At 35.0% G+C, this 14,384-nt stretch overlaps 1 protein-coding gene across 1 annotated transcript in view; it reads right to left on the bottom strand.

Annotated features, from left to right (window-relative positions):
• The window catches only part of unc13bb (unc-13 homolog Bb (C. elegans)), a 99,246-nt gene that overhangs the window by 59,530 nt on the left and 25,332 nt on the right, over positions 1-14,384 (bottom strand). Inside the window, exons 3-7 of the mRNA XM_048181499.1 lie at positions 14,208-14,307; positions 8,023-8,140; positions 7,752-7,875; positions 2,573-2,646; positions 691-748 (exon numbers count right to left, since the gene is read on the bottom strand). Of these exons, the coding sequence (XP_048037456.1) occupies positions 691-748; positions 2,573-2,646; positions 7,752-7,875; positions 8,023-8,140; positions 14,208-14,307 (474 nt within the window). The remainder of the gene's footprint in view (positions 1-690; positions 749-2,572; positions 2,647-7,751; positions 7,876-8,022; positions 8,141-14,207; positions 14,308-14,384) is intronic.

The following is a 14,384-nucleotide window of genomic DNA, read 5'->3' as shown; positions in this document are numbered from 1 at the left end:
TCATTTACTTGAAAGATGCTTTTCATGAAACATTACCCAGTAAAATAAGATAAGCCTAAATTTTTATAAAATAATCAGGTTTTTATGACCATTTTCAGTTTTTTTTTATTTATTTTTTTACACCTTTTTAAATATTATTTCAACACAATTTTAGCATTAAGGGACTTGCTATTATAAACTTAGCTGCCAATATTTACATTTGCCATGTAAATGTAAAAATCTGTGTAAATCTGTGCGGTTGTATGGAGATTTTATCTATGCAAGTGTGCCTGCAAATCCCAACGCTTAGGGCACATGTAAAAGTATAGAAGTGATTTTAAGGGTCCAGGGAAGTTCTAGGGAATAATCTAGAGGGTTACTATATGTAAAAAAACATACTCTGGCTGTCGGCCCATCCAAAATAGTTGCCTGGTGAGGTTAAAAATCAAGAGTGAGAGAAGATGTGCAAAAACAAAATCATTTACAAAAACTGACATTTTGGTTCTAATGTTAATTTTCTTGTCTTTGATACAAATGCAAGATGCTTTAGTTAATATATGTAAACAGATATGCAGTGAACAGATTGTATGTTAACATATACACTACTCGAAGGTGACAAGAAGAGGCATATGAAGATAAAGGAGTGGAAAGTGCAGCGAAGCATCATGCATGATGCCGTGGCTCCATCTAGTGTGAGATGTTGTCACTCACAGCATTGAGAGGCAGCACAGGGCAGAGGGCGTCCCGCTACTTCATCCTGTAAGGGAAACTAACACAAGGAGAGAAAAAGAAGATGATAAGAGTAAACATGAAAAAAAGTATGAAGTATGCTTAGGAAACTAATTGTTAACAACTTCAGTTACTGGACATGCAGATTCCAATAAATAACCATTAATTTGCATGCACATCCACTGCAAAACTCACTTCACACAAATACAATGAAATTTATCGTGAAACGGGTTAATTTAAGGACTACCTTAAATTGGCTTGATTTTGCAAAAGATGTCAATTATTGGATATGGATACATGATTACACTGGTAAACATCTGCTGTAATAATAATAATAATAATAATAATAATAATAATCATCATTTTTATTTCATTAGCGCCTTTTCAAAACCTAAGGTCGCTTTACAGAACAAGAAAAAAAATGAAATATTAAATACTTGGAGTATAACGTCACACCACAGGATATATCAATTTCAATCTACAAGTGTTTGAACAGCATGCTGCTAATTGTTTTAAAATAAAGCATGCATGCAGTTTTTATGACCTTGTATGTATTAGAGGGATAACATGGAATATTTGTACTTTTGTACTATTATAAATTGTCACACTGCAGGACCATTTAAAATTAATCAGTCAAGGTCTAGACACATTTCTCATACACATAAATATTTAGCAAAAACCTTGATGATTATAATGCAAGGTTATGGACAATTACCCATATATATGTTTTATTAATCTGGTTACATTAAAACAGCAAAAATCACTGCTCAAAGTACACACACATGCTGATCCCATACCAATGCTGTGATGCTAATTATTAGATAACCAAGAGAAGATAAAGGAGTGGAACGTGGGAAACAGAGGAGAATGCATTTATAATTCACAGACTACAACAAATCTACCTGCATTATTTAATTTAAGAATTTGTAAGTGCAAAAAATAAGCAACAATAGACAAACTAAATAATGAAAAACTAGATAATGACAAATTTATGGTGTTTTACAAAAGGGTGATGGTGGTTCAGATATAAATGATATTAACCCAACTCAAATTACAGCACACCTTCAAGTAATATCATTACATTTTAAAACTTAAAAGATAACACTTTTTTACAATGTCCTCCTGTCACATATGTTACAAGTAGTTACTATAGTAAAACTGACTATAAATTATGCATAATCACATGCATCTAACCCTAAAACAAAACAATCTACTTATTCCCCCAACCATATGATAAGTACAGAGTTAAATGTATAAATGCAGTGTAACAAAGACACCTTAAAATCAAGTGTAACCGCTGAAAATTGATATAACTGAATAGTTTACACCTCTATGGTACAAATACTTTTAGCTGTCAGGGATGTGTGTTTAAAGCAGAAAGTAAAAGTGAGATATACATTAAAGTGATACATTAATATGTCAATAGACATTTAAATATTTTTTAAATTTATTTATACACTTAATAGAAAGTATAACTAGTGTTACAATTACCCACAATCTCACAGCTATGATCTTGAATTTTTAGACAAAAGAAAAATAATGGTCATCAAAAATGTATTTTTTCCTCTCAAAATTAATGTAGTCTCGTTAGTTATGCTCATATTACTCCAAAGTAAAATACAAAATGTGAGCAATGCTAAATAAAGTAATTTTGTGATTTCTCGTAAACATTGTCTACACTTTGCTTTCAAATGCAAAACACATGTAAATGCATTCATAAAATTGTCATGCGACCTCTTCAATCTCTCCTTATTAAATTATATGCCAATGACATTCAGTGTGGACTGCTGTTTGCGAACTAAATCCCCATGTACTGAAATATTGAAGTCATGCTGTTGTTTTGCTGCACATGCACAGGTCTTACCTCATCGTGAATGCCCATAGCATTGATGCGTTCCAGTTTGCCAGTCCAGTATCGAGCTTCATCCTCTGGGATTTCTGCAAAAGAGGTAGTGAGTCATGAGTGTTGCAGTCTAAGACATAAAACTTCATGCAAACCATTTAAATGTGCCAAGACGTTATGATTATGTATTCAGCCCTTTTAAATGTATAATGAGCTACTTGGCCGAGGGACCTCAAAAATAGTTTGCCAGTTTAAAAAAAAACAGCACATTACATGACACTTCACTTTAAAAGCAAGTACAGGGACAAAGGGATCTTGTGCTGTCCGACTAAAGCTCTATTTATTGCAAAACATTGAGGCGCATGAAAAAACACTGTTCACTGAAAGGTCACGCAAACCACTGAAATTTCTAAATGTTTCGAAACACTTATGATGTAAGCCTTGTTTACTGAAATCACGTGAGTTTGGCAGTTTGATACACTCTCCGAACCACTGATTCAAAACAAAAGATTCGTAAAGCTTCGAAGCTTCATGAAGCAGTGTTTTGAAACATGAGTTTCAACAGTGTTTCGCCCATCACTAGATATTGTTGAATAAAGTCTTTAATTTTGTTTTTGTTTTTTGGCGCACAAAAATTATTCTATAACATTAAGGTTGAACCACTGTTGACACATGAACTGTTTTAAATATGTCTTTAGTAACTTTCTGGCCATCGGATTTTATCAAAAATATCTTAATTTGAGTTCCGAAGATGAACAAAGGTCTTACGGGTGTGGAACGACATGAGGGTGAGTAAATAATGACAGAATTTTCATTTTTGGGTGAACTAACCCTTTAATAAAAATCTAGTACGTGTAGACATACGTTGTGCAGCTATTTAACAAAAAGTCATACAGGTAGCAAAATAAATAAATAAATAAAATAAATACTGAAATCTGTTTTTGTGTTTGCAGCAAAGAGACCATATAAAGCACAATCATATGTAGTTTGAAACCAGATTAAATCTTAAAGTTGGAAGAATAAGTCTTTTATGTTTTATAGTCATTGCTATCATAGCTACACTTTACTAAAAGAGTTTTTAGAAGTTGTGAATAAAACAAAGATTATTGGAGTACGTTTTACAAGAAAATATTATTTCAGTCTTTCTACTTCAAAGTTCAATGTGTTACCGTTTCAATGTGCTGCTGTTTCTTAGAAATTGCTGGTAAATTTCACAAATAATTACAGAGTGAACATTTTTCAAAGTACGTCCTTCACCAATGTCTGAACAATCAGATCCAATTTCATTGTCAAGCAAAAATGCTGTCAGCCCTGATTTAAAAACAAATTGGAATTGGGTGCAATGTGAACAAAGCCTAAGATACTGTGTGCAGCATCCTTTGAAGGCACATGGGATACTGAACATGAGGAGTAGCAGCTTCAAAGTGCTCGGATAAAACAGTCAGGCTTATGAATGGGATCAATGGCAGGTATCCAGGCCAAATGCGCCACTTACGAAGGTTCGACCTTTCACATCCCAACAACCTGCACCATCGCTCCACTTTATTCACAGCCCATAGCTCCACTCACAATGAAGGCACAGCTGGCAAAAATGTAAATATTTTTGTGAAGTCTAACACAAAAAGGAGCAAATCAAAGTGATAATTCAACCATCAACTGAATAGCTCAAGCCTCCTTTTATCTGTCTGCTGCATGGATTCCATTCATGCCTAAAAAGCTTTTTATTTTTTTGCTTTTACGTTTTATCATTTAATTTTTTTATATCATTTTTTTGATAAAGACGTTTTGGAGAGACAGTTTGATAATTGTTTTATTACAAAGAAAGAAGCTGCCTGAAGGAGATTCACTCAACCCTGATGACATTCAACAAATCAATGGAAAGCAAAAGCACCACAGAGGCAGAAGGGATTGATCTAGCAAATCTAGTAACGTTTTTAATTTTTTCATTTTTTAAAAATGTAATACACATTTATAACACTATATATTGTGTTATATTACCTTGACAGTAAATGACTAAAAATGAATTAACACTGCTGCGAGGCTGTCTCTAATAAAATGGCTGAGGGAGTGATGTCAAATTTCATATATTTTTCTCTCTTCTGACAAATGTAATCAATCTCTTTTTTTTGTTGTTGCTTTTGCTATTGGAGCAAATAGTAATACAAAAATTATATTCGCTGTCATCTCCCATTCACCGCTATAGAAGTTTACCCAACTATGACAACTTCCGCTTCTGAAACCCCGGAAATGTGAAAAGGGTCCATAAGATGCATTAAAGGGGACCTATAATGCCCCTTTTACAAGATGTAATATAAGTCCCCATAATGTATCTGTGATGTTTCAGCTCAAAATACCACACAGTAGGGCTGCACGATTCATCAGACGATTAGAAAAACATTGAAATTGCGATTAAACAATTTGGCTTAGTGAGAGTATGAAATCGCAAAGCTGAGATTATTTTTCAATGAAGTATGTCTCTAAAAGCTAATCTATCTGAAAGCACTGCGAGTTTGAGTCGCTTATAATGTGCATGAAAAAGCAGCACGCATCAAACATCTTTCCAGACATGAGAAGCATTTATTAACATCTTGTCCAACCAAACATTTAACCCTCTGGGGTCTGAGGATTTCCGGGGCCCTGGAGAAGTTTTGACATGCCCTGACATTTGTGCTTTTTTTCAGTTGTTCATAAACATATTAATGGAAAAAGTGTCATTACACTGTATTCAGCACAAACTAGGCTACAAAAATGTGAGAGGAACATGTATGTACATGTTTATGTTTTTGAAGAAATAACGTTTATGCATGGTTATTGAAAAAACAAAAAATGTAAGTCACTGAAATAAAGCCAAAAAATATATATTAAATCTGTGTTCACAAGACTTCTTGGTATTGGAGGTTGTAGACTAGAGTTTTTGCTTCAAAATGATGTAAAAATTATCCTGCCTACTCATTCATATAAAACAATATATTGATTTAGTTTTTGTAGGACACATTTTGTCAAGAAAAAGTATGCGTGGAGGCATGAATCTTCATGGATAATGAGGTGATTCACACCTGAGAAGACAAAAGATTTGCATAATGACCTTTAATGACCTGCATATCAATGAGCTCTTTCAGTCAGGTAGGCTGTGAAAAAACATCATGTCTCAAGCTCATCATGGTGTATATTAAACATACAGAAAAAACAGCAATACTGTGAAATATTATTACAATTTAAAATAATGGTATTCTATTATATACTTTAAAATATAATGTATTTCTGTGATGCAAAGTGTCTGAACAATTATGTTACCTCTGGGGCATTATAGCTTATATTGTTCATATAGCCTTTTAGCTTAAAAGCAATATTGATGGATTCTCATATGTTTATGTCAATTTTCTATACAGAGGAGTAACATTTATTCAATATTTAATGTCATCACTATGAGCGCTGGATACTGTGTTTTCAATTCATACTTGCAGCCAGAGGGTGCTCTGTGCACATTTAGTCCACAAATTAATCTAAAGAAGAACAGTATATTCCAAGAACTAACAAAGGCTTCCAGAGGTCACCAACCATGGCTTTAACATACAGATAAACACTTTTCAATACAAAAAAAATACACGATTGAGACGATGTATACATGTATTGCCTCAGATTCAGTCTGAATAGCGCTCGCTCCGTGGGGCGTGGCCGCTTTAGCGGATAATGAGCTGAATCATGGGCGTCTGACTTGTGTCTCTTCATACAGATTACCTAAACACAGAATATTTCTTTTCGATTTGACTTATACGATTTACAACCTGACATTTCAAAGTTTCTTTAGACATAAGTCTAATTTTTTGTGATTAGTATTCACTAAGTTACAGTTCATTTTCTGAGAACTATCAGATTGGAGTTCGTTCAGAGGGAGACGAGAGATCACGCATCATGTTAGTTTTCTTTATTTTGCAAAAAGCACAACATTTTATTTTTACTCTGAGTGTATACAAATAAAAGAAGATATTCAACAGATTAAAATGGTCTATAACTCTTAATTGTATGTGCAACATTGACAGAGTATTTTGAGTCTCTTTCACACTGGTAAGAAAAAAACACGGTGGTATCGCCGGCGTGACCGCCGACCCGAGGGAGTTAATAAAATGTTTTTACTCCAAACTCACTTCATAAGGACAGGTGAGCATCCTTCTGTGAGATGATGTGGCTTCTTACACAGAATAAGGTAGTCGTGTGTTTATTAGTCATGTTTACTCAATCAAAGCATTTAAGTCTTCTGTTTAATTCAGCTACAATGATAGTATGGGATTTCCTGGAATGACGCGTGTTCTACTTCTGCGGCAGGGCATATTTGCAGTTTCTGTGTGAGAGCGCCCTCTGGCTTTCAGATGGAGAAGCATTTACTACTGATCACAGAGCCGTAAAGCTCTGACAAGCATTTGCCAAATCGCGTGCGATAAAATTGCGATAAATTGTTAAGCCCTACCACACAGATCATTTATTATAGCTTGTCAAATTTGCCCCTATTTGGGTGTGAGCAAAAACGCACCATTTTTGTGTGTGTCCCTTTAAATGCAAATGAGCTGCTGCTCCCGGCCGCTTTCCAGAAGAGGGCAGAGCTTTAACAGCTCACGCTTCAGTTGCTCAACAACAACAAAGTTGCAGAATCTCACACAGCCAAAATGATGATTGTCAGTAACGGCGTTCAGCCTTACATTGTTCAAACTGGAGTCGGACACTGATGGAGAGACTCAGGAAGAAGTTACAACCTTTAGAATGCAACTGGATGTTTCTGAATGGTTAGTGGATAAATTTATGTAGTTGCTGTGGAGTTAATTCAACTCATCGACTAGCATGTGCTGTCATGTTAATCTTTTTTGCAAATCCAGCACTGAATTGACCCACATTTGTGAAGCAGTCCGGTGTAAAATGGCCGCATGGTAACAACACTCAACTACAACAACTCTTCCTCTTCTCTAAAGTAGCCCAGCATGGCCTCGCACCTTTTGTTGCCTGTTATAGTCCTCAGAAAGCAATTTCTTTAAAAGGAAATATCTCCCTTTGCATTGAACTTTGAGCGTTGTAACTTTGCAGATGTTGTTTATGCTCTAACAGCAACATTACACACTAAAGTTTAAAAAGTGAAATCATAATCAAGGACCCCTTTAAATAACACTTTTTTAAAAAATAATACAATGGAATTTTAAAGAGTGAATCTTACCAAAGGGCAGTTCAAAGCGAGTGTCCAGCAGGACTCTGTGTGGTGTTGGGTTTTTAGTCCCATAAATCTCATCTGCCTTCATCAGAACTTCAGAGTCCAGAAATATCCATTCACCAGGGCCCTCCTGTTCAGAGGAAAGGTAATTCATTACATTAAACTAAGTTCACTGAAATTAATCTGTGTGATAGGCTACAACTAAAAACACGCCATAAGAAATGTATTTTAACATGGAATGATGTAAGATATTGTGAGATGTGAAATAATTCCTGACCTCCTCTGAATGGCAGATGCTTTTGAGTGGGATCCAGGCTGTTCCTAACATGGTGTCCCAGATGAGACCTTTGTTCCACACCTCTACAATGAGGCCCAGGTCCAGTCGGCTGATCTCACTAAAGCCCACAAATAGAACAGAAAGATTCAATAGTGAAAACTGAGGTTTTTTGTTTGTTTGTTTGTTTGTTTGTTTCTGTCAGCAGTGTGTGTAACTGTTGTTCACGTTTAAGCGCCTTATAAAATGCCTGTAATATATTTTTAACATAGTGTAATATGTCTTGTTAATAGTTTCTTGAAGGAGCTTCTCTTTCAGCTGTTAATAAAATAAAATGAATACCTAAATGTTACAGAACCGTTCAAAAGTTTAAATGTAAATGAATGAAAAGTGATAGAAAATACATTTATAATGTTACAAAATGTTTCTATATCAAATAAATGCTGTTTTGAACTTTCTATTCATCAGAGCTGAGTAGAAATTCACTGAAATTCATTGAAGACTGGAGTAATGATGCTAAAAATTCAGCTTTGCATCACAGGAATAAATTACATTACATGTATGTTCTACTGTATTTCATCAAATAAATGCAGGCTTGGATAAGAGTCTTCTTCCAAAAACATTAAAACTTTTGAACGGCAGTATGTATGTGAAGACAAACGAAGCAATGTGTTAATAAATGACCTTCCATAAACTTGCTCCACCACTCCAGTGTAATGAGTGCCTGATCTCCATATTTTGTCTGTGTTTGTGGGGCACTTCACAACACCACCAAGTGGAAAAGGACAAAAGCAGCTCTAATAAGCTTCATCTTCATTGTCTCAGTCTTTTATAAGATCCCAGGTGCAGTGTAAGACTATTCAGACATAAAGATTAAGATGCATGCAGTAAAAAGGGAAAACAAATTTGCTTCCATGCCTAAGTTGCTGTTAGTTTGTTACCAAGTGGTCCTTATGGCTTCAATGGGGGTTTCAAAGTGGGATTCAGTGTAAGAAATATGCTTTTTTACCCTACCCATTTTATCACTTAGAAAATCACACCTCTCCTCAACAAATGCACAAAACATTCTTTAAACGACGAGGAGTATGTTTGAGAATATTTAACGCATATATCAGGTGTGTTTTTTGCTCAGGGCTCATGAATTTGTTCAAATTACTATACAAATGCTGAAGTCTGAAGTCTGCATAATTATATACAGTGTGAAAATTAAAATAAATGTTTGCGCTGGTAGAATCGTGCTCCAATAACAGCAGCTTCACACCATCTGCCAACAGGATGCAAGGCTTTCTACCAGTGAATGAGACAAACATGGCTTTTATCTGCCGCTCTGCTTGTTATAAATAGAGAAGACCAAAGCACACATGTACGCGACAACTAAAGAGGAGCATTTGGAAATCCATTCATTATTAATTTAGGCTTTCAATTGTCTCCAAAGTACGGTTAGGATGAGATGGCTCTAGACCCCCAGAGAGCACCTTGTTTGCTTATCTGCAATTTCTCTTTTTTTGCACTTGTTCATTTTCCAGAACATGTCAAGCGGCGATGGGCTGAGTAATTACTAATTGATAGGTTGCTATAGAGACAGATAGAGCTTGCTGACGCCACATACGCACACTAAAAATGCAGGCCCGGAGAGACGTCACGTCTAAAACTCACCCGCAGGGTTCACACAGATTAGCTGAACTTGTGACACAGCTAAATGATAGAATAACTTTGCCCTTTGATCAAACAAACAAATGAAGAGCTATATAAACAGCTGTAATCCCATCCGTGATGCGGTTATATCATCATAATTATTTAAGCTAGTCAAACAGGCTCAGAGTGAGCAAACAGACAAAAGTGTGCAGGTTTCTTAAGCTGAACCTCTATGGACATGAATTGGTTGGAAGGAAATGTACAGTATGCAACACATCACTGGTTTTGAATATTGCTCAGCTAGGAGCTATTTTATAAGGCAACACTGCTACAAGACAATGTTTAACTAATCTTGAGTTAATGTGCACTCAAATTCTCTAATAATATTGCTTATTTGATTTAGGGGTTTATTCAAATCTCCAGTTTCACTCATTCCTTATGTGTGTTAAGGACATGAACGATACTTCAAATCCTGCTGCTTGTTAAGGAAATGTTTGCTATTACATAAAAAGTGATAAGACTTGTAATTTTCACCTGGTAGATGGAAAAACAAGCCCAAAAAATGCCTTAAATATTACATATTACAGAAGCTACAAATGTTTCCCTTTCTTTGTTTCCAGTTAGCATTCAGTTAGTAAGCTAACACCTTAGCTTACTAGCTTAGCACAACTTTTTAAGAAAACGCTTGGTTAGGTAGCACAAGATAATATAGCCTACTATAAGTTATTGTAAATGCATCAACGAAAGATTATCGTTAATGAGACAAAGAATCAAAACGCATCATTCATAAAACACAATTTCTCTGTAAAACTTTTGTAAAAAAAGTTCTTACTTTAAATTGATCAAATGTTACAGGACATTTATAATGTTACAAGTGTTTACGTCCGAATGCTGGTGCATTATTGGTCGGATCCTGTGTCAGCATCACATGCATGCATCGTGCTGCTCACCTGTTCAGCTTCGGCCAATACTGAGTTGGCGTTTGGATGTAAACAAGGAAGTCTGCACAGAGCTCACTACATATGACAACAGCTCAAATTGTTGAATAAAGTCGTTATTTTTGTTTTGTTTTAGCACACAAAAAGTATTCTTGTTGCTTCATCACATTAAGGTTAAACCACTGTAGTCACATCGACTATTTTAACCAGGTTTTTAACTACCTTTCTGGATGTCAAAAGGTGCAGTGACGCTACTGCCTGTGTGTGAATCAGATACCCTCGAATTCATCAAAAATATCTTAATGTGTGTTATGAAGATGAACGAAGGTCTTACGGGTGTGGAACAACATGAGGGTGAGTAATTAATGACAGAAATTTCATTTTTGGGTGAACTAAAACTTTAAGCAGCAAATCAGCATATTAGTATCATGTGACAATGAAGACTATTTTAAAATATATTAAATTAGATATCTTTTTTTTTTTTAAATGGTAATAATATTTTAGTTTTACTGTATTTTTGATCAAGTAAATGCAGCCTTGGTGAACATAAGAGACTTTTTTCAAACTTTTGAACAGTAGTGTATGATGCAAAAATAATGGTATTGCTTTGAGATGGATCGTAGGTGATGCACTGATTCACTGATAAATGACTGATTCTCAGTAAGACTTAAAGAATCTATTCAGGCAAGAATGTAGCACATAATACATAATCAGTAATCAATACATAATCAGCCTCTGCTCATCATCCATCGGCCTGTGTTGGTCCCAGAGGTCTCAAACATTATTTCATTAACCTGGATGCTGCTTTTCAATGCTCCTCTGAGAACATAGACACACAAAGCTTGGCTAGATTGAAGGGCTCTGTTCAATTACCAGGACATCTGGCTTTCTGAAGTCCCATTAGGGCAAGAACGCATGAAGTCATCAACAGGGACAGGGGTACATTATTGTCCGTGGACAAGTTGGTTGCATAAATTAATTAGGCCTGAGACAAAATTGCTCCACAGGTTATGTGGCAATTTTTCAGCATTTAATTCACTATGATGTGAAGTGGCTAGATATTTCAGAACTGCCTTTGTGCATCATTGCATCTTTACCCAGAAGGACTGTAAGAATTTATCCATGTTAGGCACTTAATGCATGTTTCTCAAAGGCCTGATGGATTATGATTGCAGTAAACATTACATTAGTAGATGATATGGAGGTTTTCTTTTGTTTTCACAAGCTTGAGAATGAAATCACCAGTCACATTCTCCAAGTAAAAATCCCTTTCAAGATTTCCATAGAAAAACTGATTTGTTTATACTGATTTGTCAATAGCAAATGCTTTTGTAGAAACTTCAATTAGTGCGTTTTTTACTTTTTACTTTTTTACAAAAAAATTGTTCATTGACAAATTCCTGGTGAATAACTACACTACACATAATTCTGAAGCAAAACAGACTAATCAAAGTTGGTCTTTTTTATATAGTTCAATCAAAGAACTATATTATAAAACCTCAACACTGACCACACATTTTCTTAATGCACTGTAAATGTGGTCACTTATGTGTATATCTTAATATTTATTCTGAAACCAACTTACTGTATATATAAAACTAATGATTACACTGTAAAAATTAATACTCAAAATACTTAATTGGTTTAAGTAGGACAAACTTAAATTGAACAAATTAGTTAACTGCAATGAGTATTTAGAATTTTCTTTTTCTTTTGAGTTCACAGCACTGACATATTTCAAGTAAACTGAACTGTTTCATTGTTTTGAGTTTTATGAACTAATTTCTTTTAATTTAGACTAACTTAAGTTTAACTGAAACTAGACTGGGATTTCCATTTCCCAGCATGCTTTGCCCATGGCACCCGAAAGAGAGAGTAAATGCTAAAATGAAGTGTTATATAGGCCTAATGTCTTTTGCACAAGATTAATGGTAAGGGTGATTTAGTAGTGATTAATGTCTTGTTATGCCAATTTAGAAGAGTGTCTGTTAATGTAGGTTTTTGGAGAGTTACCATCGTGGTGACAAGTAGTGCATGCGGCTTGGTTTGAGAGCAGCTACGCTACATGTTTTAAGTTTCTGTACTCATTCAGTAAGTGCTATGCCATGCTATTGTTAACATGTTAGCAAATTAGCAAGTTGGCATTTTTTATATTTTTTTTTAGGATTTACAGTAAAGTAAATAACTCATTTGATTTGCAAGAACTCAAAATAAAAAAGTTAGTTAACTAAATATTTAATGTGAATTGCTATCAAAATGTATGAGTTTGCTAACTCTACTTCAAGTTAGGAGCCATTAACATGCATGAGTACTACAAACTCAAAACTCAAATAAAAACAGTTTATTCATTTATTATTTTCAATGACCTACAGTTATTATTTTTATACTGCATGTCATTGATTGAATGACATAATTTATGGGATGAGTAATTCATTCAAAGTTTTAACTGAGAAAGAATATATATTTTTAGTAAGTAAGCAAAAGAAATGTGTCAACTAGGTTGAGTTCCACTGATTTATATTGATAAATACAGTAATATCTAGTGTGCAGTGATACAAGAGTATATAATGTTTAATAGTCAAAGCAAATTCAAGAATACATGCAGAAAAGCACTACAAGTGTGAAACCGCAGTCCAGATAAGCTGAAAAACTATAGACAACCACATTCCAGTGACTATATGCAAACAAAGACCCACATCCAACACAAGAACACATGGATGTAATGTGAGGACAAGGGCGGGAAACTAAATAAACAGATCTCTGAGAAAGAAACAAATGAGCGACAAGGAACACAGAGCCAGTTTCATTTCCTGGGGCAAGCCTGTCTTTGGCATAGAGAGTTCTCTGAGTAAGAGCCATAAAGCCAGAGTCAACATTGGTGCTATCTAAACTTCATTCTTTTAACACAGTTTTGTTTTTATGCTACTTTTTTTATTAAATTTATATCAAATATTGAAACCACCAAAACCAAGGCCACATTGGTTTTACAGTGTCACACAATTTTCACTGATACTTCGTAGAGGTGAGATTTTGTTGCATGGATGTAAACAACAAAAACAAATGAGAGATTTATTATTTATGTTTTGTTTTTGTTTGTTTTTTTGCATGCATGCAATTTCTGATATCTAGTCATCCCACACCTGTATCCATATCCTATACCCCTTCAGAATTTTTTTGTCATTGTTACAGAACAAATAAGTAAGGTCATCACTGGGAAATTCCAACATGTGAATCATGAAAGAAACTATTTTAAGACAAAAAATTGCACATTTCACCTTTAAGGAACCAACTGGGTCTAGATGTGGAACGTGACACACTGACAGTCTGATTATCGGGGTTGTTTTCTTGGTGGCTGAGAGATTATCGGGGTTGTTTTCTTGGTGGCTGAGAGAAGCTCATTAGTTTGCCAACAAAAGCTTTACAAGCAGAGAGTGTGTGTGGTTGCCAGGTTAGATATCTCTCACTGCTGCGACAGATGAATGACTAGTGGAAGAAATCCAGACCCTCAACATAGGACATTTCCCTACCACCTTGTAATTTGTCAGTACATTAGCAACAACAGACTGCTGTCTGGTAAGTGGCGTTACAGCGGCGAGCTGTGATAAACAAACTTACAACATGAAGTCCTGCTCCCAGCATGGCTGGTCTCCCCGCACAGTGATGGTGGTACTCTTCACATTTTGCACTTTCAGCGTCACATAGGCATTGAATTTATCTAGAAATAAAGCAGAAAAAAACATGTTTTTATACAGTTTTTTTATGAAAACAATTAGTGGTGTTTGCAAAGTAATT

The sequence above is a fragment of the Megalobrama amblycephala genome, linkage group LG2 (genome assembly GCF_018812025.1).
Source record: "Megalobrama amblycephala isolate DHTTF-2021 linkage group LG2, ASM1881202v1, whole genome shotgun sequence".
Taxonomy (NCBI): Eukaryota; Metazoa; Chordata; class Actinopteri; order Cypriniformes; family Xenocyprididae; genus Megalobrama; species Megalobrama amblycephala.
Note: the sequence above shows the minus strand (reverse complement) of the source record. Positions and strands in the feature narration are given on the sequence as shown.